This window comes from Numida meleagris, chromosome 2 (assembly GCF_002078875.1).
Source record: "Numida meleagris isolate 19003 breed g44 Domestic line chromosome 2, NumMel1.0, whole genome shotgun sequence".
Taxonomy (NCBI): domain Eukaryota; kingdom Metazoa; phylum Chordata; class Aves; order Galliformes; family Numididae; genus Numida; species Numida meleagris.
The window spans coordinates 66,283,922-66,310,716 of NC_034410.1; the positions used below are offsets into that span (position 1 = coordinate 66,283,922).

Sequence of the window (26,795 nt, forward strand, 5' to 3'; positions counted from 1 at the left end):
GATGTTTTTATGCAAGAACAGCTGTAATCCAGAAAGTTTGACAAGTTTCTAGATATTTTTCTGAAGTCCTCTATTGTAGTCGTCATTATAAGGTATCGTGCTTCTGTCCTTGTTTCAGGATAGCAGCAAGTTAGCTATTTGTTTTCTCTTGTTAGTGATAAATAAGAGAAATGGTTAGCTTAAAATTAAATGAAATATACATCATTTGTTGAATTGCCACAGTGACAAAAGCTTTGACATATGTGATCAGCAAAAATTCCACCATTTAAGAAGTATGTCTTTTAATTGGAAAAAAAAAAAAGTACCTGAAAAATGCTTCTCATGTCTTTATTGTCTGCCATCAGCCGGCTTATATTGTTCCTCGGAGGCAGCTTCCTATACCATTTTTTCACAGGGAAAAAGCTCCACTTTGGTAGATATGGATATTAAGTGGCACGATCTTTAATATGAGACAGTTGTTCCATTTGTTCGTTTAAACTCTTAATTCACAGACTACCTAAAACCTAGAGGTCTGGGACACTATTAGCACTTTAATTGAAATAGTAATTTGGATACAATTTTACAAGTCCTGCTTTGTAAGAGCTTTTGAGATATAGGTTTGTACTTGCTTATTTATCCTTTTTTAATTGTGTCTGAGTAATCAAGTTGCGTGTCTTAAGGCAGAAGAGGCATTTTATAGCACCAGCTCCTTTTAAGGTCTGGAATATGACGGGAGATTGAAAAATTTAAGTGATGTAGCTCTTGCTGACTTCATTGAGAACAAAATACCTGGGATTTTTTTCCCCCATAGCAGAGAGTTTCAACAAATAGTTAGATGATTATGGTGGGTAAATCAAAGAGCATTCATATTCAAGAACTGGAAAATATTACTATATTACTAGAGAATTGGTGATTAGTTAGCTGCTGCAAAATTCCAATGAGATTGGTTTTATTGCTTTCTTCCATAAGGCTACTCATCAGATTTCTGGTGACTGCAATGTGTATGAAGGCCATGCTTTCCCAAAATGCTATTAAGTATAAGATTAGCTTTAATTCTGATTGTCTTTGGTAGTATTTTGACATTGTGAAAATAAGATTATTTTCTATTAAATTGAAGTGCTGTAATATGAATGACCTTGTGCCGTTTTTCAGTTAATTTTGTTAATGATAGATATGGGGTGAGGGGATATCTGTTGGGAAGTGCTTGTAGCTGTTGTTAGTTCAGTGTACATTTTTTTTTTCTGTTTAGATAGTAGTCTGTCCATATGACCTCAAAATTTCCCATTTCTTTCTTTCCTTTAGAGAACAACATTGATCTGGACTCTTCTGTGTGTGCTCCTGGCAGTATTTCCTTTAATGCCTGTTGTAGGAAGAGAACCAAACATTCCTCTGGTGTAAGGATTTCATCTTGTTCTTTAAACTTTTCATTTCCCTCTTTGATATTCAGAATTTAGGCTGACTTGATATATGTGGGGAATTATATTATTGTAAGCTGGCTGAGACAGGTATTGAAATTCAGAATTTAAATAACATGATTATAGAGACCTCAGTTATTCACTAATGTGAATGAGAAGAGACTTTTAATACTCTTGCAGTACTTCAAAGAAAGCCACATCCATTTGCTCTTTGCATTATTCTGTAATTTCTTGTGGAGGGAAATATTTCTCACAATACCAAAATCTGCAAATTGTACATGGAAAATAAAGGTTGTCATTAAAGGAGGAGCTTTGCTGGGGTACAAACATGGCAAATAGCGGTGCCATGTGAATAAGAACATTTATACAAAAGCAATTTACTTTGACAATCTTTCTGAATTCCTCCATCTAATTTTGAGTAATTTGTTTTTGAATAACATTCTGTAACTAATGAGTTATTCAGGGAAATAGAACAAATAGAGTAACGAGAGTTCTATCATGTGCTACTCTTTCACTGTGTGGGCATTCTTTTATATCTGGATGCAATCCAGTTGGTTGGCCTGAAGGAGTTAGCCTTTTGGTATCCTTGTAGCTACTGCAGAGAGACCTGAATTGACTTAGGCTGCAACAGCTCCTTCTGCTCTCTGACAGAAGATACTGTGCCCCATCAAAACCAGGGTGCCTGATCCTCAGTAAAAAATGGGAAGAGAGCAGCAATATATGATTGCACATATATTTATGAGCCCAGATATTTTCCAAATTATTTACGTTATGCCTCACTGTAGTTTAAATCTATCCATTGAAAACTCTTCCTATTTGTGGTGCTTGAGAATGTTAGAAATATTCAAGACAGATTTGTGACAACCGTAATACTCCTTCTTGGCTTTATACACAAATTTTTCCTGGTTCAAACTGAGGTTTTTTAATTCTTTTTAACAGCCTAACACAGCTTAGAAGTCAAAATGGAGTTAAATTATAAACTACCTTCAAGTCTTCCTCCCTTACATTTCTTTATATTCACCTTACCTGACAATACATTTTCTTATTCATTCTTCTGATGAAACATTCTACTTCTGAAGCAGCTTGTGCTTGTCTGAATCTTGCCAAGGGAATTTTGAATTTGAAAATGTTTGAAGTAACAATTAAAAATATATGTATATATGATGCTTCAGGATATCGAAGATAAGGAGATGGTAGAAGAAAAGATAAAACAGGATGAAATTAGAGTGCCAGTGAGAAATATGTGCATTTGCTAAATCTGTTCTTGAACAGGGTCACTATAGGTCAGGCCAGGGCCTCTTCAGTACAGTAATAAAACTTGTATGGTGTGAACAGGAAGCTCCTAAATAAATTCAGTAATAAAAAGGAAGTGTATGGGAGATGAAAGCAGAATCATATGACCAAAGAGGCGTATAGAGCTGCAGTCTGAATATACAGAATGAGTTTGGACAGCCAAAGCCCTGGTGAGGGATGTAAGGTACAATAAGACACCATGCAGGAATGAAAGGAAAACCAGGGAAAATGTGGCTCTGCTCCTAACTGGGACAGGGGACTTGGTGGCAAAGAGCATAGAACAGGCCGAGGCCTTCCTTGCTTCCATCTTTACTGACAAGCCTGATGTTCAGGATCCCCAGCCTTTAGTCCCCTGGTGCTTGTCTGAAAGTCTGGAGTAAGGAAGAAGTGGAAGAGGGTCAAATTAGGGAATGCTTAAACTGAACATGTGAGTCTGTGGATCCAAGGGTGCTGAGGAAGCTGGCTGATGTGACTGTGAGGTCACTCTTGATAATATTTGAAGAGTTATGGCAGTGGGATGGGGAGAGTTTCTTAGGGACTTGAAGAAAGCAAACCTCACTGCTATCTTAAAGAAGGGTGAGGAGGAGACATGTGGAAAGCTTAGGAGAGACTAACTGCCAAATAAATGTGATGCCAGAACATTAAAGCAGGAGTGATCAACAATTAATGAGTTAAAAGACAGAAAGTGTTGCAAATATTTGGTTCTGTGTTGCTGCCTTTCTTGAGGACATCTGTTTCAAAGTGGTGGCAGAATGGCAGTGACATGGAAATGCTGTGGAGCCCTGAATGACCAGCAGGGTAATTATTTTAAATGTAATCAATAAATTTAGAAAGCTAATGACACTAGGTCAGTTTCCTGGCAAATTCTATGCCTTCAAGACAACAAAGACTACAAAACCCACACATTAAATCTATCACGTTGCACTTCTTGAGGCAGTAACTTTGAGGGAAACAAGCGGCCAAGGAAAAACTTACAGGAGAATCACAGAGTTCCTGATTTAGGCTTCATCCCTGGGGAAAAAAAAAAAAAACATGAGCAAGTGTTTTAGATCAGTTGTCTAAAAGCCTCATACCCTGTTTTGGGATGCCCACAAAGCAGCACTGTGCCAGACCCGAATCTGCCTTTCCCTTATCTCCTGCTCAATCAACACAAACCTGGTCTAGTGGTTGGCGACCCTGCACTCAGCAGGGGGGTTGAAACTCGATGATCTTTGAGGTCCTTTTCAACCTAGGCCATTCTATGATTCTGTGAGGCAGAGGATCCAGGGAACTATCAGCTGGTCAGTCTCATATCAATCACTGGGAAAGGTGATGGAGCAACTAGTTCTAGAAACAAGCAATTTCCAAACATGTGAAGGAAAATAAGATGATCGAGAGTGGTCAGTATGAATTTATGATGGGGAAATTGTGCTTGACCAACATGATAGCCTTCAAAGATTAGATGACAGGCTCAGTGGACAAGGGGAGAGCAGTTAATATAGTTATTTATTTCAGCCTCCCATAACATCCTGCAGGACTGAATCCAGAGAGTGGTGGTCAATGGCTCAATGTCTGGATGGAGATCAATGACTAGTGGTGTCCCCCAGGAGTCAGTGCTGGGGCCGATACTCTTTAGTATCTTCATCAGTGACATTGACAGTGGGGTCAAGTGCACCCTCAGCAAGTCTGCTGATGACACCAAGCTGTGAAGTGCAGTCAGCACACCAGAGGGATGGGATGCCATCCCGAGGGACCTAGCCAGGCTTGAGCAGTGGGTCCAGGCGAACCTCATGAGGTTCAACAAATCCAAATGCAAGATCTGGCACGTGGGTCAAGGCAACTCCCACTACCAATACAAGCTGGGGGATGGAAGCATTGAGTGCAGCCTTGCAAAAAAAGAACTGGGGGTGCCAATGGATGGCAAGCTGGACATGAGCCAGCAATGTGCCCTCAGTACCCAGAAAGCCAACCGTATCCTGGACTGCATCAAAATAACCATGGCCAGCAGGGCAAGGGAGGCAATCCTGCCCCTCTACTCTGTGCTGGTGAGGCCTCACTTGGCGTACTGCGTGCAGATGTGGAGTCCTCAGTGCAGGAGAGATGTAGACCTGTTGGAGCATGTCCAGAGGAGGGCCACAAAAAAAGTTGCAAGGGATGGAACACCTCCCCTACTAGGGCAGGTTGAGTGAGCTGGGACTGTTCAGTGCCGGGAGAAGAGAAGGCTCCAAGGTGACCTGATAGCAGCCTTTCAGTATCTAAAGAGGAGCTACAGGAAGTTGATATAGACTTATTCGTTTAGCAATATGGATCAGTATATTAGTTTAAGGACCAAAATATTAGTTTAACAAACTGAATCGATGTCGGATGACAAAAGGGAAGGGGACAGACTCTTCAGCAGGGTCTGCAGTGACAGAACAAGAGGAAATGGTTTCAAGCTTAAAGAGGTAGATTTAGGTTAGATATAAGGAAAAAGTGTTTTACAGCGAGGGTGGTGTGAAGCACTGGAACAGGTTGTCTAGAGATGTGGTGGATGCCCTGTCTGGGGAGACTTCAAGGTGAGGCTGTGGATCAGGCCCTGGGCAACCTGATCTAGCTGTTCATTGTAGGGGAGTTGGACTAGATGACCCTTAAAGATCCCTTCCAACTCTAAGGATTCTATGATCCTCATACAGATACTGAAAATATACAAGCTAGGTTAATGGATGGTGAGATGAACTGTAACTCTGTGAACTATGAGTTTCCAAGTGTTGTCATCAGTGACATGAAGTCCAGCTAGAGGCCAGTCAGTAGTGGTATACCCCAAGGGTTGATATTGAGACCAATAATCAGTAAAGATAGATTCAGATTCTTCTCAGTGGTATCCATTGAAAGGACAGGAAGAAATGAGGACAAATTTAGGTAAAAAATAAAAATAAAAAATAAAAAATCTATTTAGAAACTTTTTTACAGTGAGGGTAGTCCAACACTGGAACAGATTGCTCAGACAGGTTGTGGAGTTTCCATTGCTGGAAATATTCAACACCCAACTGGGCATTGTCCTGAGCAGCCTGCTGTAGTTGGCCCTACTTTGAATAGAGTTGGACTAGATGTATCTCTAGAGGTGCCTTCCAATCTCCATTCTGTGACGGAGTAGCCTGCAATTGTGTTCCTGTATTGGATAGATCATTAAATGAAAATTACTTTTGCAATATGCCTAGGCAGACTGATTTTACATATGAGGTAGTTGTACATTTTTGTTACGTCTGAGACAGCACAAGGAATAGAGCAGTCACAAATGGACATTTTGGTCAGTAGTCTCTCCGTGCTGATGCCAAGTGACAAATGCAGGTAATTGAAAGTAGCTAAAATTGGTGGGCAGCAAAGCAGATACATGACCAAAATGGTGATTTTTGCCACTGAGCTTCTAAAAAACACATAGGTGACTCTGAACTTTTTTTTTTCTTTTCAGGAACTGAATGTTGAAGTTTCTTTAATGTATTTTGTCTTGATAACTGTAACAAATTATTTTCTTTTAGTGAAGAATACATCTATGAAAAAACCTGATTTGGTACTTTTTGGTCATGTTTCCCATGATTTTATTGTTCTTTTGTTTTTATAGAATAGCAGCTGGTTTGATGACACTTTTGATCTCTTGCTTCTTCTTGGCATCTTTTTGTAGAAGTGAAAATAAATACCAAGGTAAAGAAGATCTGAAAGTATATTTTTATCAGGTAACTTGCTACTTTTCAGTAATTCTGAATGTTAGTTTTTTTACCTGCAAATTTTTGCATAAATGAAGAACCTTTTCCTTTTCCTATCAAAGCCACAATTTTCAAGAACAAATCAATTGTTGTTAAGTTTTCCTTTTTACTACTGTCTTCAAGGGAACTGTAAGCCCATGGTGATGTTCATTTTATATATTGTAATGTTGTGTTCCCAAAGCTCATTCTGTACGTATTTATTTGCATTGGTACATAGATGTGCATACACATTTTGATACTCCAAGAATTTGAGAGTTTATCCTGCGTCCAGTCTGCGTACGTAATTCCCACTGACCTTTGCGTGAATTGTCCACTCACACTAAGGACAAGCTTGTTGGTTCAAGGATTTCTTTCAATTTTCTGAGTGTCTGTTGAATAATAAATGTGAGACTGATACTGAGCTGCTTTTCCATTTGCTAAATCTTCTTTCAGATGGAAGATGGGATTTTTCTTGGCAACATCATGAAATAGGTAGATCTTCTCATAGCAGTTGCTAATTAAGTTCTAGAGAGCTTTTAAGATTCTAATAAAGCTTTGTATGTCTGCTATCCTCATTTTTTTAAAAAACTTGTTACAAGATAATGGTTTTATTTTGGGACTGGTAATGTTTATTAAAAGCTTTATTGATTACTACTTATATGGTGGAATTTTCTATTGAGCTAAGCAAAGCATTCATTATATATTTTTTTTGTTTTTAGAAGTGGAGCTCAAATTGGTTAACAGGAGGATAGGCAAGAATACTGAAGTTCTAAAATCCCTTTACCTGAGTGCCCACATGTTTATAACATGGTGGTCGTTTGTCTTAACTTGTTGAGCTTTCCTTGGAAAAGAGGTATCAGTTCCTGTCCTATGTATATGATATACTCATACTATATATATATATATGTACTCAGCAGTGGACTGGAAAGCTTGGAAACAACTGACTGAATGAGGGAGTGAGAGTGCGGCTAGGTGGGCATTTCGCAGCCAGCCGAGGTCAACCTACAATGTACCTACTACAGCATCTCACCAGGGTAACTTTGTGGAGAAACTCATAAAGAAGGAGGTGGAAATAGCTCTGTAGTCAGAGACTAATACCAGAAGCTTCTTGAGCCAGCTTCAGAGACTCAGGGAATTTTGCAAGTCCTGAGATACTTCATTAAATGACAAAGTTTAGCCTGCTTGTTCAGGGGGAAACATCTTCCTTTTTCTCCCAACCTACAAGAAGATCATAAAGTTCCTCAAATTTCTCCTTAATCAGGGGATATTTTTACAACAGTGACATCTAATTACTGGTCTCTATTAGTTTTTTATTTCAAAAGCTTTCTTGGGAGTGAAAAATATGGGATTCTTCATTCACTCTGTATGAAGAAAGGATTGGGAAGAAAGAGCATTCAGACTCAGAGAGGCAGAAGTACATTACAGAGGCATTATGCGTGTTCATCAGTTAAGATCTTGTTTTGTGGTTAAAATGTTTCTGGTTGCTCTGAAGTGTCAAGAATGCTAACGGAAAATGTTTGTCAGAAGGCTGTTTTTTTTTCTAGACAACATAATTATTTTGTTTTCCCTTTAGTTTTTCTTTTGAGTTGGAGTTTTCAGAGGGAGCAAAGAGGGAAAAATATTCAATTTGGAGCATTTTGAACTCATGGCATCTTCTCATCAGATAAAATGTACCTCTTTTGAAAAGACAGGTGGTGATTGGGGCACTGATGTTCATACACGTGATCAGGCTTCTGCTTTGCATCTGACAAGGGGTTGCTTAAGGATAATTTTTCCAGCACCCACATCTATTTGTTGGAGGCTGTCACTGAAACTTATGCTTTCCTCTGATACATAGTTACTATTTACATAGAAAAATAAGGTTGGTTGTTTGATTTTTCTCATTTTAGGGGATGAAAGGATAGTTTAATTTGCTACAGTACTTTCTTTGTGCGCTTCTCTCCTGTCGATCATTGACTGAAGTAGGAGGAAAAACAGAGCATCCTTTCCTTACAAGTAGTCATTACAGTATGCCTTGGGATTCTCTTAACAACTTTGCTAGCCTTTTTTTGTAGGTTCAACTGGCCTTTGAATTACACAATGGAGAAGGAATAGCTGGTGGTTCTAGCTTTTCTTCTTAATTTAGCCAAAAAAATATTCTGTTCTAGCCTAACTTCTCTTATCAGGATCCCCTGACTCCTCTTTTATCAAAGCTTTTCCTTTGGTAGTGTCCTTGTGCAAGAACCATCTTTTGAATCACTTCACCTCATCTCAAATTTTTGCATCTACTCATTAAAGATGAAATGGATTTTGAAGTAATATTTTCCAAAGACTCGAGTAGTTCTTTCCATTTGTCTGAGTCATTCTACACGAGTTATTTTGTAATTGCATGTGAATAAAGATGTTTCCCTTTTCAGTTCTCTTTGTATCCCAGTCAGAGAAAGAGAGGAGAACAGCATTACCTGAGCTTTTTGTTGTGCTTATGAAGGCTCTTTTTCTCTTCAGAAGACAGCTTTTTCCTTTCTTGTACTAGCGAGCTTCCTCTGAGGACTAGCCAGTAGCGAAGATACTATGTCTGGTAAAGAACAAAGCCTATTGCATTACATTAGTTGCTCTCCTTTTGTCAAAAAAAAAAAAAAAAAAGTAAGTAACCAGGGACCCACAGAGTAAGCCAAAAAAAAAAAAAAGGAAGAAACCAGGTTGTATGTAGATCTCCCCAGTGGAGATAAATCCCTCACATCCAGTCCTGAACTGTGTATTTTTCTGTTGGTTTCTCCATGGATGGGACAGAATGTGCAACTTGGCAAATGAATATTAACTACATACCTGTATGGATCTGAGAGTCCGCTTACAGGCAACTTAGTAGTTAACTGTCTTTTGTACATAGAGATTATGGATTTCCGACATTGTCTTAGCCTTAAAGAAACAAAAACGTCCCAGACAACCAAACATCATGATCAAAAAGATTTTTCAGTGAAGGGGTATAAATAAGAAAGTAAATATGCAGGCTTAACTAACTTAGTTGTGATTACATTTGCCTTTCTGCTACAAAATCTTCAGTTATGTTTAGACCTAAATTTGCAGTTTTGATATATGTCGCTGTTTGCTTGAGGCAGAAGATACTAATTACTTCCTTACTTGTTCTGAAAATTGCCAGGAGATTTTCAGGTTTTCCTTTAATATTAAAGCAGGAGTAACATTTTGTTTCTGAGTTTTCTTTGCTGTGGCAAGGAGAGTGTTGTTTTTTGGTCAGTGCCGCTTCTATCCTAGGGCTTCAGGAATGGAGAAAATTGAGATTTTTTTTGTAATCCATAAGATGGACTGCTGAGGAATTTACTGTGCAACTTAATTTTTTTGCTGGAGTTTATCTCTTTGCCAGCAGTTTCATAGTTGAAGTCCAGTTTTTATTGCACTACTGAAAACACTGCTGTTACCACTGTAACCAAACTTATTCCTGGGAGACTTTAGTTTCATGTAGGTCCATGCTGATTAATTTTCTTGTCTAAATTATTTAAAGCCACAGTAGGAATCCATGTCCTAACAGTAGAGTTAAAGAACAGAAGAAGTCCAACACATGATTCAGTTTCTTGTACTGTTCTTTCAATGGGTTGCTATTATGCATGGTGCTTAGGAAAGTTGCTGGCAAAGAGGTGCTGATGTCACCCTTGGTTTCCTCTTCCTACTTGAGACCTACAGATGACCATTTCTCAGAGGCCAGCTCTTAGGCTGTTCAAGAATAATTTCTGAACTTCAAAGGAGGTGTAAAGGGGTAAAAAAGACAACAGGTTCTTAGCTGGAGATCTCTGCTTACACATCCAAGTTGCTTCCATGCTGCTCCACAACCCTGGAGATGTCACTGAAGACTGGGAGCATTTTGAACGTTAGTTGAACTGTGAACACAGAAGTCTCTGAGGCAGATGCCAGCTCACTGGCATAGATCTAGCAGCAGTAAATGGAGTGCCCTGGTCATCGTGATTCTTAAAAGGCACAAGTTATACCGTGGGTGATGACTGTGAGTGTAAAGTGACTTCAGTGACTAGGAAATAGTAGGGGATTACCAGAACTCACGACACTAAAAGAACTTTAAAAGATATATCATAGAGGTGAAAGATCTGGCCACAATACAGCAAAGAAATCCTAAATAAGCATCAGAACTCTAAATGGGCCAATTCCCTGAGATTTTGATGGTGTGGTGCTTTGACCTAGTTTACTGATATCACACAGAAATGCAATTTATAAATTCTTGAGCCCTGAAATTAAACAGAACGAATGGATACTGAGCACCTCTGAAATTGGGCCAAAAATGGATCCTGACTGCCAAGCAGGTCCTCTGGACAGGGTACCGCTAGATGTCAGTGTGTCTGGGTGGGAAATGGCAGCCATTCATATGGTAAAAAGTGAAGGCAGCAGCTTCTTACAGTGCCATTTAAAGCATATTTGCAAAGTGCAACGTATGCTTGATTTGCCTTTCAGTGAAATTAGGAAGTTGTGAACAAATAACAATAACTGAATACTTGGCTCAAACATTTTATTGAATAATTGTCTACTTACAAAAATAACTGACTCATCGGGTAATTTCCTCCCCCTCCCCCCTTTTTTTTTTTTGCACTGGTTGACATCTCCCGAATTTGCCCAAAACAAAAACCCTTTCTATCTTCACTGCTTCTCCAGAGCAGGGGTTTCTGCTTGAGGTGGCTCAGGCTATTTCATCTGAACAATTTGCTAAGACTGCAGCTTCTTTGTCCTTTAAACCCTACCTCCAGTTTGTGCTTCCGCTGTCTCTTCTCCCATGAACTGTGCTGCCCATGCAAAGCTCTTAACTACCCTTTTGCTTTGCCCTGTACCTGATCCTGCAGTGAAGCCAGAAGTTGTACCGATTCTTCATGGCTGCCAGTCAAGGACATATGCTTCTCTGCCTGTTTCATCTGTTTGTTTTTTTGTTTGGTTCCTTTTATCACAGTTGCTCTTATTTTTAATAAAAAGTTGGGGGTATAAAAGGTAGAAATACTCAACTTGCACATCAGTCTTCATCAGGGTTCCTGTTCTTCTGTTGATTCAGATGAGGAAATTTTCAAGTTTATGCAACTTGAAAGCATATTTACATACTTAATATGGAATGACTGAGATTTCCACACTAATTACATGTTTCTTTGTTTTTCTTCTTTCTAGATGTTGAGTATTGTACTTTCAACGTATGTTGTGAGCAGTACCCATAACAGTCTTAAAAACAAACAAGGATTGCCTGTATTCAATCAAATTATCAGTTGGACGACTCTAGGTAAGCATCTTGCTTCCCAAACTTGTTTTCTGATATTTTTCAGGGTTAAAGGTTGGGTTGGGGAGCACTGACACTTTAGTATTAACATTTTATGTTTTCACGTATTTCTTCATTTGACTCCTTAAAGTTTGATAATGGGTTTACTAAGTTAGGTTTTTTTCTCATAAACACATTGGGAAGTTTTCTAAAATATTACTCCTTTTTAAGGCTGTAATAAAATACTAACAACTGAGTTACAAGTAGCTTTATCTTTTGTTTTGAATATCCTTTTTTGGGGTTATAATGATACAAATGCCCTTTTTGCTTTACTTGAAGCCAGATAAAAGTGATCTAAGGTGTTATACAAACAAGCCAGTTAAAACATGGGGATATGAGGAAAAGAATGTTGCTGTATTTCAGTAAAAGCCAAAGCTACAGCTGATAGCAGAGACCCTTGGGTTACTGGATGTGCTTTTCAGAGCTGACTTACAAAGTGCTTGTGAACTAGTAAAATTAGTATATGTTTGATATCTGTTAGAAGCTAATTATTAAAGAAAAAAATTACAAGTCTGAATTTTTCACTGCTCTTAAATTAAAATTGTAGGATCATTAAACAGAGCAAATGTAATTATCACTGGAGTTATGGAATAGAGTAAAGTAATTCATTTGGTATTTCAGCTCTAAAATAATTTCTGTATGGCTCCATTAGAAAACGTTAGGCATTATTTATCCCTGACTGATCTGAAACGTGGGGCTTGTTTTAGACCAAAAGATATCCTCTTTAAAGTTTGGAAGCAGTAGTTTTCTAGAGGTCAGGACCTATAATTTAAATGTAGCTTAATGGAAGAATTATGACTCTCGTTCTCTAGTTGCTAGATGTCTTGTATATTGTGTATATTCATGTACTGGTGACATTGCTGTAACTTAATCAGATCTTGTCAGTTCTAGAAGTCTTGCTTCTGTTTGAGCAAACAAATTCAAGACTGATACAACTGATTGTGATCACTGTGTCTGTGGGGAATACTCTTTCTAATGTAGTTTTCTTTCCATCATCCTTTCCTTTGTGGCCTACTAAGCTAAGTGCTTGTCTCTGTGTGGATGAATTCCGTGCAGTTTTAAAGTCAATGAAATCAATGATGTCCTGCACGGCTTACTGTAGCAGGAATTGAGGGTAAAGGTTATCATTCTTTTCTGTGTGACAGTGAAAGAAATGTGTTTTTCATCTAAGAGCTTATTTGGGAAGTCAGAGAACTCTAGAGTTATAAGGAAAAAGTATATCAGAAATTTTCTTTGCTGATGGTGTTGTTTCTATGACAAAAATAAAGCTAAAATGAAGTAAACTATGTACCCTGTTTGCTGCCACGGTGGTATTGAATATTTTAGCAAAATTTTTCAGACTGGAAGTAATCTTTTCAAGTGGATATGATCTTCAAGGTAGGAGCCTTATGCATTTGTTGAGGTTGCTTTACATAATTAAACACAGAACTAAGCAGGTAAAAAGCTAGGGCATCCTGTGGAATGTCCTCAATACTCCTGATGAGGAGAGATTCTTTGTCACTGCATAACCACAACAAGCATCTGCCTTGTCATTAGCATCCACATCCATGTGACATAATAAGAAATAAGGTACCACGATCTACTGTAGCTTTCCCAGGATTGGTGACGCTATAAATGGTCAAATGTCTATTCATCTTTTTGCTTACTTCTGGAAGAACAGTACTGTTGCTTGTTAAGCTGTCATTTTGCCCCTCTCTATTTATACAACCAAAAGTACAGTTGTTAGTATTTATTCATTATAATGATAAGCTGAATACTTCTGAGGTTTTCTAACAAATTGTTATCCCCTCTTCAGGTAGCCATTCTGATGAATTTGAACCCTACTATATTTTAAAAAAATAATGATTTTAGGTCTAAATTAAAATTTTAAAGAAAGACTGGTTTAGGAGGAATCAGGCAAATTACTCGTGGGTGTGTGCCTACAAGCCTGCAGAAAGGACCTTCTGGCTTCTGCTGTTAGGCTGTGTGGTTGTTGCAGTTCCTCTATGGTAACCACAAACATGCAGAGGTAAACCCAGGAGGCAGAGTGAATCCAGCCACTTCCATGTTCTTCAGAACCTTCATTTTAGTGTTACCAGATATTTCTAAACAAATATACGTAATATTTTAAAGTTTTTGTCATCGTACCATAGCAACTAGCCACATCTTGAGAAATGTCATGTTATAATTGTACAGGGAACACGTACCGAGACTTTATAGGTCAGCCAGAAATGTGCAAGTCTGTTGATGGTTAATATTTCATGTGTCATATCAGAGTTGGAAAGGCTAATTATCATCTGCCGCACACACATCTGTTTTCATCTGTGATTGTGTACAGAGAGCAATATGCATCTGATGCATTGAGTGTCATTCACAGAGGCTAGTTGCCACACCAAATTTCTTTCCAGCAGCTCTGGCTTGCAGTGAGCGTCCCTGGAGGTCCTCCTTGAGCTGGGCCTTCTGTAAGCACAGAAAGCTACAAGTGATGCTAGAAGGCTGAAGCACCATTGAGATGCAGTCCCTTATTCTGTAATTGTAGCAGTGGCCAAGGCTAAAAGCCAGGAAATGAAATGAAGGCTGACCCACAGGTTGCAGAAACTGCCTCATTACTCTTTCACAGATATGTTTACTATAAGTAAAACGATATACTGTGACAATAAGCACAACAAAACAGATATACTTTCTGTATATTACGCTTCAATTTCTGTTCCTCGGTAGAATAATTAATTATGACTTAATGCTGATGCAACCTTTGAGTGTTACAGTATAGTGAGGGGGCCTTACCACAGTGAAGAATCACACCAATGTTATTTTTCCACTTTCTTCTTTATAAGCACATTAAATAAAATTTTCACATTTAAAAACAAACAGATAAAACCCCACAGGTTTAAAATGGCCACATCACAGCAATTCTTTTCCTTCTTCTTTTCCCAGCTTCAAGCACCTGGATATTTTCCCTCTACTTCACTTCCTCTTTGCTCACTCTCTTCCAGTAGCTTGTTTTCATTTTTCTCAGTTTTCCTCACCTCCTATGAGCCCTTGGGAAAGGGCTAATGAAAAAAAAAAAAAAAGCCCAAATTTGGGCTTTCTTCTGCAAAAGTAACTTTTCAAAATAAGTAGGGCATGTATGACCAATATAGAATTTTTGTACATAAAGCTGTCAAGGTTTGAAGAATGTTATCTTGTTACTGAGGAGGAAATGTTCTGCATGCAGTGACTGACAGGTCTTCCTTTATTGCAGCTTCTTCCTCGGTGTTGCCATTACTGAGTCCCACGTTGCTCTTCCAGCGACTGTTCAGCATACTGCTTTCACTGATGGCCACCTACCTCCTCCTCAGCACAGGGTACTTCTTTCTTACTCCATTTGCATTGTTCTTGCATATGAAAATCAGGGGCTAAATGTGAAATTGTCTGCTGAATCTCGTGAACGTTCCTGTTAAAGATGTGAAGCTTGCTTCCAGCTGCAATCTCATTGTTTGTTTCTTTTTCAGTTCCCTGAAGAATATTTCAGGGGAACTTCCGCAGTTCTCTTTGTATTTATTATAAGCACTCTGTTTTGTTGACATTCCTTTCAGCTAGACGAAGCAGAGACTGAAAGGATGCATATTCAAACAGTCTTGCACTAAAATAAGAAAATGTCAACGGTTTACGGGCGTTAGGCCCGATTCTGTGACAAAGGGGACGGGGGACCCAAGGGCCCACGTCCCGGGAAAAGGGGAAAGGGGTAGGGAGATGGCCCTGAGAGCAAAGAACAGCGGCAACAATCTGAGGAGAAACAAACTCATTTACTAAATAAAATATCGGAATGCAAAACAACACACTATAATACCATATAATTACAATTTAAGCTGATAAATCCAATACAGAGAGAGAGAATGTCCCAAAATCAAGGTAGGCCTTACTCTACTACCGACAATAAGACGGCTGGAGAGCGAGGTGCTGCCAAGACGAGAGACGGCGGAAAAAGGGACGAGGTCTCGTGATCTGCAAGTTTTTATACTGCGAGCTTTTATCTTTTCCCTCCGGCTGGAAAATGGTAACAAAGGAGCAAAGTACTGTGGGGACTGTAGTAGTCCTTCTCTTCTGAGAACTAGGTATGTCCACTACATGATGTTATGATGTGGAATACCAATAACCGAAAATCACAAAACCATGACAGAAAATCTGTTTTAGTTTACATCTTCTGTTGTTTTAGTACGTGCTTTTCTGTTCAGAAAGAAAAGAAGTAACTTTCTTCTCAGTTGCCAATCACTTGTGTCTAGTTATGGCTTAAAGGACGCGTGATGGGAAACAAGTAACCCTAAAATAAGGGAAGTATGGGAAGTCATGGAAGTAACGTTTTTCAAAAGGGTGCTAGACTCCCAGAAAGGGCAGAGCGTGCTCCTCTCTTAGACAGAAGACAACCCTCCGGAGCTTTAAATGAAGAAAATTCCATGTCAGCTAGCCCGCTTTTTGTCCAGACTCAGTAGCTCTTAAAAGCACAGCTAACGGGGAACGTAGGAACTATCCCTTCCACCTCCCTCTCACTTATCCTCTGGATTTAATTACACTGGGAAATTAAGTGGAATAAAATATCTTACAGCAGATATTTTGCAATAGCTGCCTCTTGTGGCTATGCTCATTTCAGATCAAGCACCTTTCTTGTTTTTATCTCCCGCCTGTCCCTTCCTCCCACTTCACCATTAAGGTTGTGATCCTAATCTTACTTTTGTCAGCACACACACTCTTGCACTTGATTTTCTAAACCTGTCCTGGCTGCTGGATGATAAAGCACGAACGTTGTTCTTTGTGAGAGTGGCAACCTCCCTTTTTATGTCATGGCCCTGCACCAGACCACTTCAATGCTGACTGCTCTCTGCTGCTTTCCTAAAGCGTTCACACAGACCAACAAATTCAGAAAATTCTTTTAAAAGAAAAATCACAACAAAATCCAGGTTCTGCATTTGTCTCCTCAATGCTCTGTTATACCGTGTAACAATAACCTGCTGCCTTTCTTGGGTAACTCCAGCACCTTTCTAGCTGTAGCTTGGTAGAAGTATTGAAGCTAGCTGCAAAGCATAGCTGCTTACAAGTTGTCACTGATTCAGCTGAAGACACTCAGTTTGCAGGCAAGCACAGATGACTGTGAAGCTTGCAGGTACTTTTGCTGCTGACAGCTCAAGCATTGTCTTTTTCATGTTTCTTAATTGCTTGTCATTTTTATAATTAAAACAGAAAAGTCCAAAATCTTTTGTTCCAGTTTGAAAGCACTTTGTAGCTACACTAACAGGGAATTATAATGTAGAGACTATACCAAGATTAAATATGATCTTTTTCTTAATTTTAGACAAATTAGTAGTCTTGTCAGTGTTGGTGTCACAGTCTCTGTTGGTTTTATAATTTTATCCTGAAAGAAGAAAAATGAGAAGTGCCGTGAAGTGCAACTGGGACATAAAAGGCAGGGAAAAACAAGTTTTATCTGACAACAGTCTATACTCCCCAGGTTATCAGAGTGTCTTAATTTCTCAGATAAATACATTCATAGTTTGCTATGCTGGCTTGCTGTAAAAGCCAGCAGTACCCCTCTGAGACAGGGGGTCTAGCTGCTAGAATAGCTGAGCTGCCTCGATTAGAGTGCGACTTAATACTGCTGTTGGAATGGATGTTGCTGTTGGAGTAGACTGATTTTTAGGAAAGAAAAAATACACTTCAGTTCGGTAAAATGGGATGTTCTTTGTATCACATGACTGCCATGAAATGGATGCAAAATGCAACTGAGGAAAACTGAAGCATTCTGCCTGTCCTACTGGTACAATTTAATCGCTGTGTGGCTTTAAACTTCACAGAACAGCTGTGGGTACTCCTCAGAAATGGTGGCAGGGAGAGTGGCTTTTCATGTATGATTTGGGTAGAGAAAAAATGAAAAAAGTAAAGAAAAGAGAAGTGATGGTATTTGATGTTAAATGGTTCTTAATGACTGCACCTACTATGGTTATTATGTTGCTACTCAGATATGAAGCTCTGTTTCCTCTGGTGCTCTCTGGTTTGATGTTGGTGTGGATACAGATGGAACAAGAAGCATTGCAGCGCTACGGTCTTTCACTCAAACCAAAGGTAACAGCTCCAGTTAGTTATATCAGTTTAATTATTAGGAGCATCTTCTTTTTCCTTTAGGTGCAATAAATGTTCTGAGTGATTTTCCTAGAACAAGACTTTGCATTTCCTTCTTTTGCGCTTGGCAGGCCAGTAACAGCTGTCTCATGAAATGGGAATGTGACCCTGTAGAAGATGTTTCACATCAGAGCTATTTCTAGGAATGCAGGAAATCATTTTGACTTAGCAGTATGTTTTGCCAGATGCAAAGCTCTCTTCTTTGAGTGTAGTGCTAATTCAGAGTAAGGTCCAGTAACTCTTCAGATCAAGTACAGCGTCACTGTACTTTCTTTATTCTGATGGCAGTAGTGAACGTCCACGTAAGAGACTGAAAAGAAGTATTTTCATTTCTGAAATGACCCACAGGAAATGCAGGAAATCTTGTTTGACTTTGTCCTGCCACTCTCTTTCATCAAGGAAGGCCCTTTACTTTTGATTAGCCAGACAAGGAACTGAAGGCTAAATTGGAACTAGTACATTCTTGGATTTGCCTGGAAAAAGAATTCTATAGTAGGTGTCAACGCAATTTCTTTCACCCTAAAATTTTTGAAATTTTTTTTTTTCAAAGCCTATGCTGCTCACACTGCCACTTTTAGATTAGGTCAAGGTTTTAGCAAGCTGTGGTATGCCATTAATTTTGGTTAGAGCCAAAGTACCTGTTGCAGAGCTGTCTGGGTGCTCGAAGCCATGTAAGTATGCAACATGGTTCTTCCCTACTTCTTCCTAGTGTGCCCTCCTTGGTGCTGGTCATGGAGAGTCTGGGTAAGAATGTGCAGGAATGACCAGAGTCGCTTGTTAAAGTGGTGGTACGCATCCTTCATGCCAAAGCAATCACCAGAGCTGATCTCACAAATGCTGTGATTTTGTTTCTCCTGCAGGCAAGATGATTTTAAAGCTTCAGAGAGAATGGAATTTACCAATTTAAGGCTGGATATCAGAAATGAAAACGGGAATTGCTTTTTATTTTTACTATGTATACTTGAGATATTTTATGTGAGGAAGTTTTGTAGCATCTGAAGTGCTGGAGTCAGAATCTGTGGTGCTTACCTGCCTGATGGTGTTCTGATTTTCTGTTTTTGCTTTTTTTTTTATTAAAATTCTATTAAAGCAATGTATTACATAGAAGACTGGAAAAGTGATGAACGTTTTATTAATCAAATGCAAATGAAAAGAACATAAGTGAGCTGTAATTAGTGTTTATGTTTTCACTATCTGAATGTCATCTGACTTTTGGTTCCAAGCAAAAGGAACAATAATGCTCACTTCTACTTCCCACTTTTAGATTAGAAAAAAAATCTCTCAGATGCCTGTCAGTACTTAGACAAAGTAAATCTTGTGCTTGAGAATCCAGCTCAGCTTTCTGATGTGAGATTAATACTGTGACAGTATTGAAAGTCTGTTATTTGAATGTTTTTCTTTTCCCTAATGAAAAGGAGTTCACTGGCTTCTTAAACTTTTTGAAGACAGTTCTCTTTAGGTCAAGTGCTATTGTGATAAGAACTAAAGGAGATGGAGAATATTTTAGTATTCTCATTCAGAGCGTAAGTCAACTAAGGATAATTGCGGTCTTTTATTTCTGTGGGTCTTCTTTCACATGCTCCTGTGAGCAGTGGAAGTGTTTATGTGTAGGAGGAGGAATATTTATGATGGAAAAAGATGATAAATCTAAGGCGTAGAAGTTATTTTTTTTAGCGTAGATAGCATTGGAAGCTCCACTGTGTTCATTTGATCATCTCATTTGTAGAGTCTTTCTGGCAGATTCATTAAAGTATAATAAGAAAAAAAAAAAAAGGAAAGGTTGCAATCCTCATCATAACACCACTCTAATAACAACTGCTAGGGAATTGGGCTTATTTCTCATTCATTTCAATAAAAATATGGCAGGTCTGTCAAAGTGCATCAGTTATGTTAGGTATTGATTTCTTCTGCTGTCTTTCCAGCTTGCTGTTTTCAACTTCACCTATGCTACTGATATAACTCAGTTTCGACAGCTCCACCTAGACGACATCCGCAGGTCTTTCTTCTTTGTATCCTTTTGTTGGTTGCTGCATTCCAAAGAGAAGATGGGTTTGTTTCAAAAGATCCCACGGTCAAAAACTGTAGTCTGGTAGTGGTTGGAAACAGAAACTAGTGAAGATTATTTATCTCATGTTGCTCAAAAGACAGCAATCTTGTACATTGCTTTTTGATGCAGCAGTAAAAAATAAACAAAAAAAACCTATAATGAACTGTGATTTTTTGAAATCCATCTTTTTGGCCACTGTGTAAAGTTTGGTCTCTTATAGAATCATTAAAGTTGGAAAAGCTGACTATTATAGTTGAGTTAACCTTTATTCTAAGGACACTGGTTCTCACTTCGGTTGTGTATTATTACATATTGGCTGCAGGGAATTCATTCAGCCTTTTTAAATTAATTGGGAAGTGATATTAAAATTATTCTTGTTTTGTCATCTTTAGAGTAAGGCAGTGTATTAGGAAGAAACTGTTAAGAGGTAGGCATTGGCCATGTCCTATCAGAGGAGGTGAGAGGAAAGGCTCCTGAAGACTAACAAAACATGTTGCCAGATTCTGGCCCAGAACGGATGTGCGATACACTTAATTTTGCTGCTGGAAGAGATTTGTGCTTGAGGGGAAGGGTTGCTCGTTTATTAGCATTACAGTTATTTTGCATTACTGTAACTAGAACTGCTGATGATATATGTGCATTTTTTGTTTTCAGTACTCTAAAAGCTTAATAATATTACAGTTTTTCTCTTTTGTTGTGGGACTGCAGTTCAGTGAAAGCGATTTGGCAGAAAGGGTAATGAGTATGCAAGTGGGAGAGTCTGGAATGTGCCAGACTGGAATATACAAGTTTCTATCACAGGTGGGTTGTTACAGATGGAGGTAGGAAGGAGCTGCCTCAGTACTACTTCCAGCAAAAACAGACTTTATAGTTTGTCGAATAACCAAATCTGGTAGAGTGGATCAGAATTGCAAAGTCCGTTTTCTTGATTTGATTGAATTTGGGAATCTGCAGAAGCAGAAGTGAGATAGTCACCTCTTTAAAAAGGCAGTTCAGTGCTAAAGAAAGTGGTAAGACAACATGCTAGGTGTTGCACATGTGTTCTTTATCCAGTATATCTGAAAAACAGCTTATCAGATCTTGCAGTGAGTTCATCTATTTCAACTGTTACTTTGTTGGGTTTTAAACAAAAAATAAGCTTGTAGTGAAATTATTGCTGTCAGATCCTAAAAATTAACCAACCCCCCAAAAAACAATAGGATTGTTTTTTAAAACTTCAGTATATTACTTCATAATACCAAACACTTAAATATAGTACTTTAATCTCATCTTACTTGAAAGTACTTGAATGTATTCTGTTCAGGTCTTGAAAAAAATACACAATTTGCTGTCTCCTTTGCAGAGATAAGGTATGTTACATTCTAGCTCAAAAGGCAGGGTTTGTGTTGGTTTTTTTTTTTTTTAATTTAGATATGTACAACAATTAGAAATAAGGTAGTTAAAGGCCTTTTCTATTAGAACGTTCGCGTTGCATCTGCAACCCTGTAAGTTGTATATCTTGAAAATAATCTTTCAAGCTTTGTATATAGGGCCCAAAAGTCAGCCTGCAGTGAGAGACCTTACAGCCCTCTCTTCCAGAAGAAGATTCAGATTGCAAATGCTTTGCATTTTGATTAGACCTATGTGCCACTGGTATTTTTTCCTGTTTTATTACAGAATTGTTGTTCTTATAAATCTCAACTGGCAGATTTGCGCTATGCTGTTAGACTGCTGTGTTACTAAACTTGAAATGATGTGATACACTTGGGAGGTATAATTTCTTAGTTATGCTGACCTAATCTTTCAGAAATATTGTGTGCAGAATCACAACGATTCTGCTGAATAGTTGGTAGCAAGCTGTTTATGCAGAGATATAAATGATCTGATGCAGTAGCTGTAACAGGAGCGGAAGGACCCAGAGGGTGTTTTAGCAGCAGGAGCCATTGTCACAAACTCTCTGCCTGATGAAATGAAAAAAAAAAAAAAGAAAAGAAATAAAAGACAGTTAAAACCATTCTTTGACCAAAGAGATGTGAGTCATAATGGGCCCCAATGAGCTCAGAAGGTAGAAAAATCTTTAATGGGCTGCTATAGCAGCAATCATCGTATCTAGATGAACAGGGTAAGTTTGTAAAACTTGCAGTTGTACCGATTGTGCAAGAGTTGTCCTACCTCCCCCAAGTAGAGGGTTGCTGGGAGTCTCATGTTGCAATGGATAGGCTCAGCATAACCTTTGGACAACAAAGCTATGGGAGGGATAGCAACCTTTAGTCTTGTTTCATGGCCAGCTGCCTCTTCCATGTTTGGTTCCTCAATAAAGCCATCTATTTTGTTTGGTGACACAAAATGTCAGCAAAAACGTGTGCTTGTTTCTGTCCAGGTATGTTGCTGTCTTCCTAGGAGCTCAGAAAACAAGCTGCCAACTTTCTGGCAGGGGCTTTAAGGCATCCTCTAAAACTTTACACATGCAATTTCTGTCAGTAAAATTTGACGCAACCATATCTGAAATCTTGGGTAGAGCTGGACAAGGCTTTGATTGTCTTCATGCAATGTAAAACTGTAGTAGTGGGTCTGCTTCTTGGCGTTTTGTGACAGGATTTGGGAGGTAGTTTGGAATGAAGGGGAAAACGCTTTGTTTTACTGCAACTGTTTCTGTGGTGTGTTTTCCTTAAATACATCTAGGTTTTCTTCATAGTGACAGCCTTTTTTGGCACTGGAAACATAGCTTCTGTTAACAGGTAAATATTATTCATCCATTTGAGAAACAGTAGGCTACAAAAATTCTTCCTACAGTTGACACACTGAATATAAATTTGGTCAGCAAAATCAGGAAATCAGAATTAAAGCAATATTGAGTGATAATAATGATGAAAATGATATTATTTCTGCCCTCTGTAACCTGTTTCCTAAGAGCTGACACTGGTTCCAAGGTCATCTCAATTTCCATTCCGTAGAAAGAAGTTGAGAGAACTCGACTGCTCATCAGCAGTGTGGCTCCCCAAAAGGCACCAGCAGAGAAAATTGTAGAGAAGTAAAGTGAAGTGTAAACGGACCTTGCTAATTCAATATTTGAGCAAGAGAAGAGAAATCTGGAAGCCTTGTTTAAAAATGTGTATACTCAGGATTAGCTAAATGCTATGTTTTTAAATGCAAAATGCCATTTTGAGGTCATGTTGTAATGTCTTTTTCATGTTTCTCTAGTTTTGATCCTGCATCTGTCTATTGTTTCCTGACTGTGTTCAGTCCCTTTATGATGGGAGGCTTGCTTCTGTTGAAGGTTAGTAAATCTACCTTAGTGAAATTCTGTTTAATAAACGATGTATCACGTACATAGTTGTTACAAAACATATATCTTTATTTGAGCTTCATTAGCCTTCTCATCCATGTGTGAAACTTTCAGCCTTTGTAGCGTTTCTAGACCTAAATTCTTCTGATTCCCAAAGGAAAGAAAGTAAACTGTATGGAAAGTATAATTTAACTGCATTCGATTGGTTTATTATATTAAAATGGAAGTTTCAAATGTTGAAAAGACCTCTAAATTCTTTTTAAAAATGCTAAGTTTTCCCTGTAGTATAATATCTACAGAAACATTGAGGGAATATATACTTTTTTATTAGTTTCATCTGTATTACATTAACTACGAGCTTTGAATGCTTTACTGTTTAGGCTGTCATTTTTACAATGAGTACTATTTTTTAACATTTTTTTAATGTCTTAATGATCTGTTAGAGACTGGATTGCACTTCTTGCTTACAGGCAAGGTATGTGAGCTCTTTTCCTAATACTTAAGCAAGGATCTGCCTGAGGCAGATAAGGAGGAAAACAGGAAGGGAAATAGGGAATTCATGGATTTCTTTAAAATATGCAGTAGTTCCTGCCTCTGCATTTCTGCTACTTCTGTCCTAGGGAAAGCAGACTTACTTTACAGTTATACTCCAGGACACTAGTCAGTGAAAACCTTTTGGATCATAGAGAACAGCTTTTAGCCTGTAAGAATCATGATGCTTTCACACATCTAACTTAAGGAATGCAAGTCAACTTTGGAAGGAGCAAAAGGCAACATTCATGTTTCTAACTTTTTTTTTTGCTTTATTTTCTTCTTCATTTACTGAGCTGTTTCCATTTGCTTTACTTGGTTTTGGAGGGGCAGTGTGAACTATTCTTTTGCTGGGTACACACTATATTGTGACCTTTTTAATTTTATTTATTTATTTATTTATTTTTTGTGGCTGAGATTGACGTGTTACACTTTGCTTGAAGGTCACGTGAGATCTTGGATCTCGATAGTTTTGTCCTCTGGCCTTGCTCAAATATTTATCATCAGTGCTAAAATGGCTGAATGAAGTGAGGATCATAAAGGTGTTTTAATTATAGTTTTGCATATTGCCTCATGGTTTATTTCACTGCAGTTCAGCTACGACGATGGGAAGGATTTTCTGTTTGTTTATTAAGCATGCTTTTTGCAGAATGTGTTTCCTCCTTTTCTTGCCAATATTTTGTTTTTCTAACACACACATTCTGTGATAATTTCAAAATCTGGAAAATATTTCCACAACCTGCCAGGTTGTTTTGTAAATATGGTTATAAACCAAAATGTTGTTTGTATTTTAAACAGGTTGTAATACCATTTGTTCTGGTATCGTGTGCTTTTGAAGCTGTTCAAGTCACAACACAGCTATCTTCTAAGAGGTACAGTAAGTGCTATATTTCTGCACTAGTAAGGGTTTCAAATCTATTCTGCAAGAATTCAAAACTGTCAAGTCTCAATCTAAATTTAAAAGAAAAGATAGGTATAATGTTATTTCTACTTGTTATTGTGGTTTGTATTTTTTGCTCAGTGATTTTGCAAGTTCAGGAGTTCTTTTCAACATGATAAATGATTATAAATGGAAGTGTTAGCTCTGTCTGAAGCGATCATATTTAATATTCTTTCTTGACAATACACAGAAGGAGCACTTTTTCCTCATAATATAGAAAAATGAGCGGAACCTAAAGTTTGACTTTTGCTTCATATTGCAACTCTGCCTGTAGTACAATATTTTAAAAATAACTTATTTATAATGTGACCAATTCAGGGCTTTGTAGCATTGACCTCATTATGAATAGCATTAAAAGAAAAGGTCTGAATCATAAAATGGCTTGGGTTGGAAGGGACCTTTATACTCACCCATTCCTAACCCTCTTCCATGGGCAGGGTTTCCACCCACCAGCTCAGGCTGCCCAGGGCCCCATCCAACCTGGCCTTGAGCACCTCCAGGGACGGGGCACCCACAGCTTCTCTGGGCAGCCTGTGCCAGATCCTCACCACCCTCTGAGTAAACAATTTCTTCCTTGCAGTAGGACTAGATGACTGCCAGTCCTTTTTCCATCTCTAAAGACTTTTTAGAGAGAGCGTGAGAAGAGTACCCAACCTCTGCTCATCATGGTGCTGACATGGAGATTGTCGTGGTCAGCCATCTGGTTTTGAATTCATCACAGTGGAATCTTGTGTGACGTTGAGTGAGGGTCTCACTCAACAGTGGTAGGGGTGCTGCAGTGACTTTGTACTGTGTATTGCTCAGCTAAGCTGGAGGAAGTTGCTCGTGCTCACTGTGGTACCCTGTGCCTTTCAGTCTGTTCATCTGTGCCCTGCCTGTTGTCTCCTTATTATAATGCCACCCAGTACTAGGAGGTACATGGCAGAAACAGCACAAGACTCACCATCCCACTAAACCTTTCCTGCCTCAGCTGTGCACACAGTCTGTGTGAGCTGTCCCTGGACTTCCAAAGAAGGGTCTCTACCTTCCTCACTAAGGGTGATATAGGAGCAGAGCTGCATTGGAAAACTGGGGCTGTTGAGAAGATCAGCTAGCAATTTACATGCATAGGGATCAGGCATCGTAAAGGTCGATGTTTCCCAACTTCTGAATGCTTGTGATGCTAGAGTTATTGCAAGCTTCTATGAAATATGCGTGTGTATGAGAGAGGGGAAGTTATATAAACTTCTTAAACTGTGAGGCACGAGTACATCTTTACAACTCTGAGACTTTGACTGTACCTTAGGTTGGGATTTTTGCTGGCTTTGTTTAACTGCTCAGGTAACAATAGCAAAGATACTGCACCAGCATCAGCTTGGGAACAAGACAGAAACCACAAGATGTGCCCAGGTTCCCTGGAGGGGTTGTGCTCTGATTGTCAGTGCATCCCAGAGCCTGTACTGCACTCTCATTATTGCTCTTGCTGCCCCTGCTAGATAAGTTAAGCCATCACAGGTGGCAATCTTGTTTTTGTAGCATTATAAACATGCCCTGAAATTAGCATTGTCCTTCTGCTGTGAAAGGTTTCCCACAGTTCAGAAAGGCATAAAGTAGATTTTTGTGATTTCAACCAATTGCTCCTGAACTCCTTGTTTATAGATAAAAGAATTATTTTTTTTTTGCTGCTCATGGAGAATATTCTGTCAGAATATGTTCCTATAACTTGCCTGTGAAAACAGCCCTCTAGCTGAGTGCATCCTAGACACCGCAAGATTGCAAAATCTGATCTGAGCTGTAGGTAAGAGGAAAGAGGCCTTTCAGTGAGTCTGAGATGCAGTAGGTTTGTAGCATGCTAGTTCACTGATGTAACATAGCTGATTTAAGCAACAGCAGAACCTCTTTCTCATCAGAAGACATTGGTATGGGTGTCCCCCTGTACAAGCTCGATCAATGCTGCAGCAAGACATTTCCTCCCTAAACAGGCTGCATGGATTTATGATGATACTACTGACAAATTAGCTGTATTATACTTAAAGACTTCTCTGCTAATGGGTCAGCTTCGTGCTACATTGCTTCAGTGTCATTAACTAGAAACTAGTTTTAACCAGTTATAGTAATTGCTTTCATGCAATTTAGGATTTACATAGTTTAATGAAAAGAACATTAGGTTAATGGGGAAAAAAATAGCTCTGCGTGCTCCCTTCTGGTTCATTTTATTGGCTGCAG

At 38.7% G+C, this 26,795-nt stretch overlaps 1 protein-coding gene across 5 annotated transcripts in view; it reads left to right on the forward strand.

Moving 5' to 3' along the window:
- Positions 1-26,795, forward strand: part of PIGN (phosphatidylinositol glycan anchor biosynthesis class N) — a 107,817-nt gene that overhangs the window by 68,835 nt on the left and 12,187 nt on the right. For all 5 annotated transcript variants that reach the window (XM_021389087.1, XM_021389086.1, XM_021389084.1 and 2 more), the window contains 9 exons: positions 1,282-1,373; positions 6,265-6,376; positions 11,534-11,642; positions 14,899-15,001; positions 17,648-17,750; positions 19,730-19,816; positions 22,516-22,571; positions 23,035-23,110; positions 24,449-24,522. In XM_021389087.1, the coding sequence (XP_021244762.1) occupies positions 1,282-1,373; positions 6,265-6,376; positions 11,534-11,642; positions 14,899-15,001; positions 17,648-17,750; positions 19,730-19,816; positions 22,516-22,571; positions 23,035-23,110; positions 24,449-24,522 (812 nt within the window). The remainder of the gene's footprint in view (positions 1-1,281; positions 1,374-6,264; positions 6,377-11,533; positions 11,643-14,898; positions 15,002-17,647; positions 17,751-19,729; positions 19,817-22,515; positions 22,572-23,034; positions 23,111-24,448; positions 24,523-26,795) is intronic.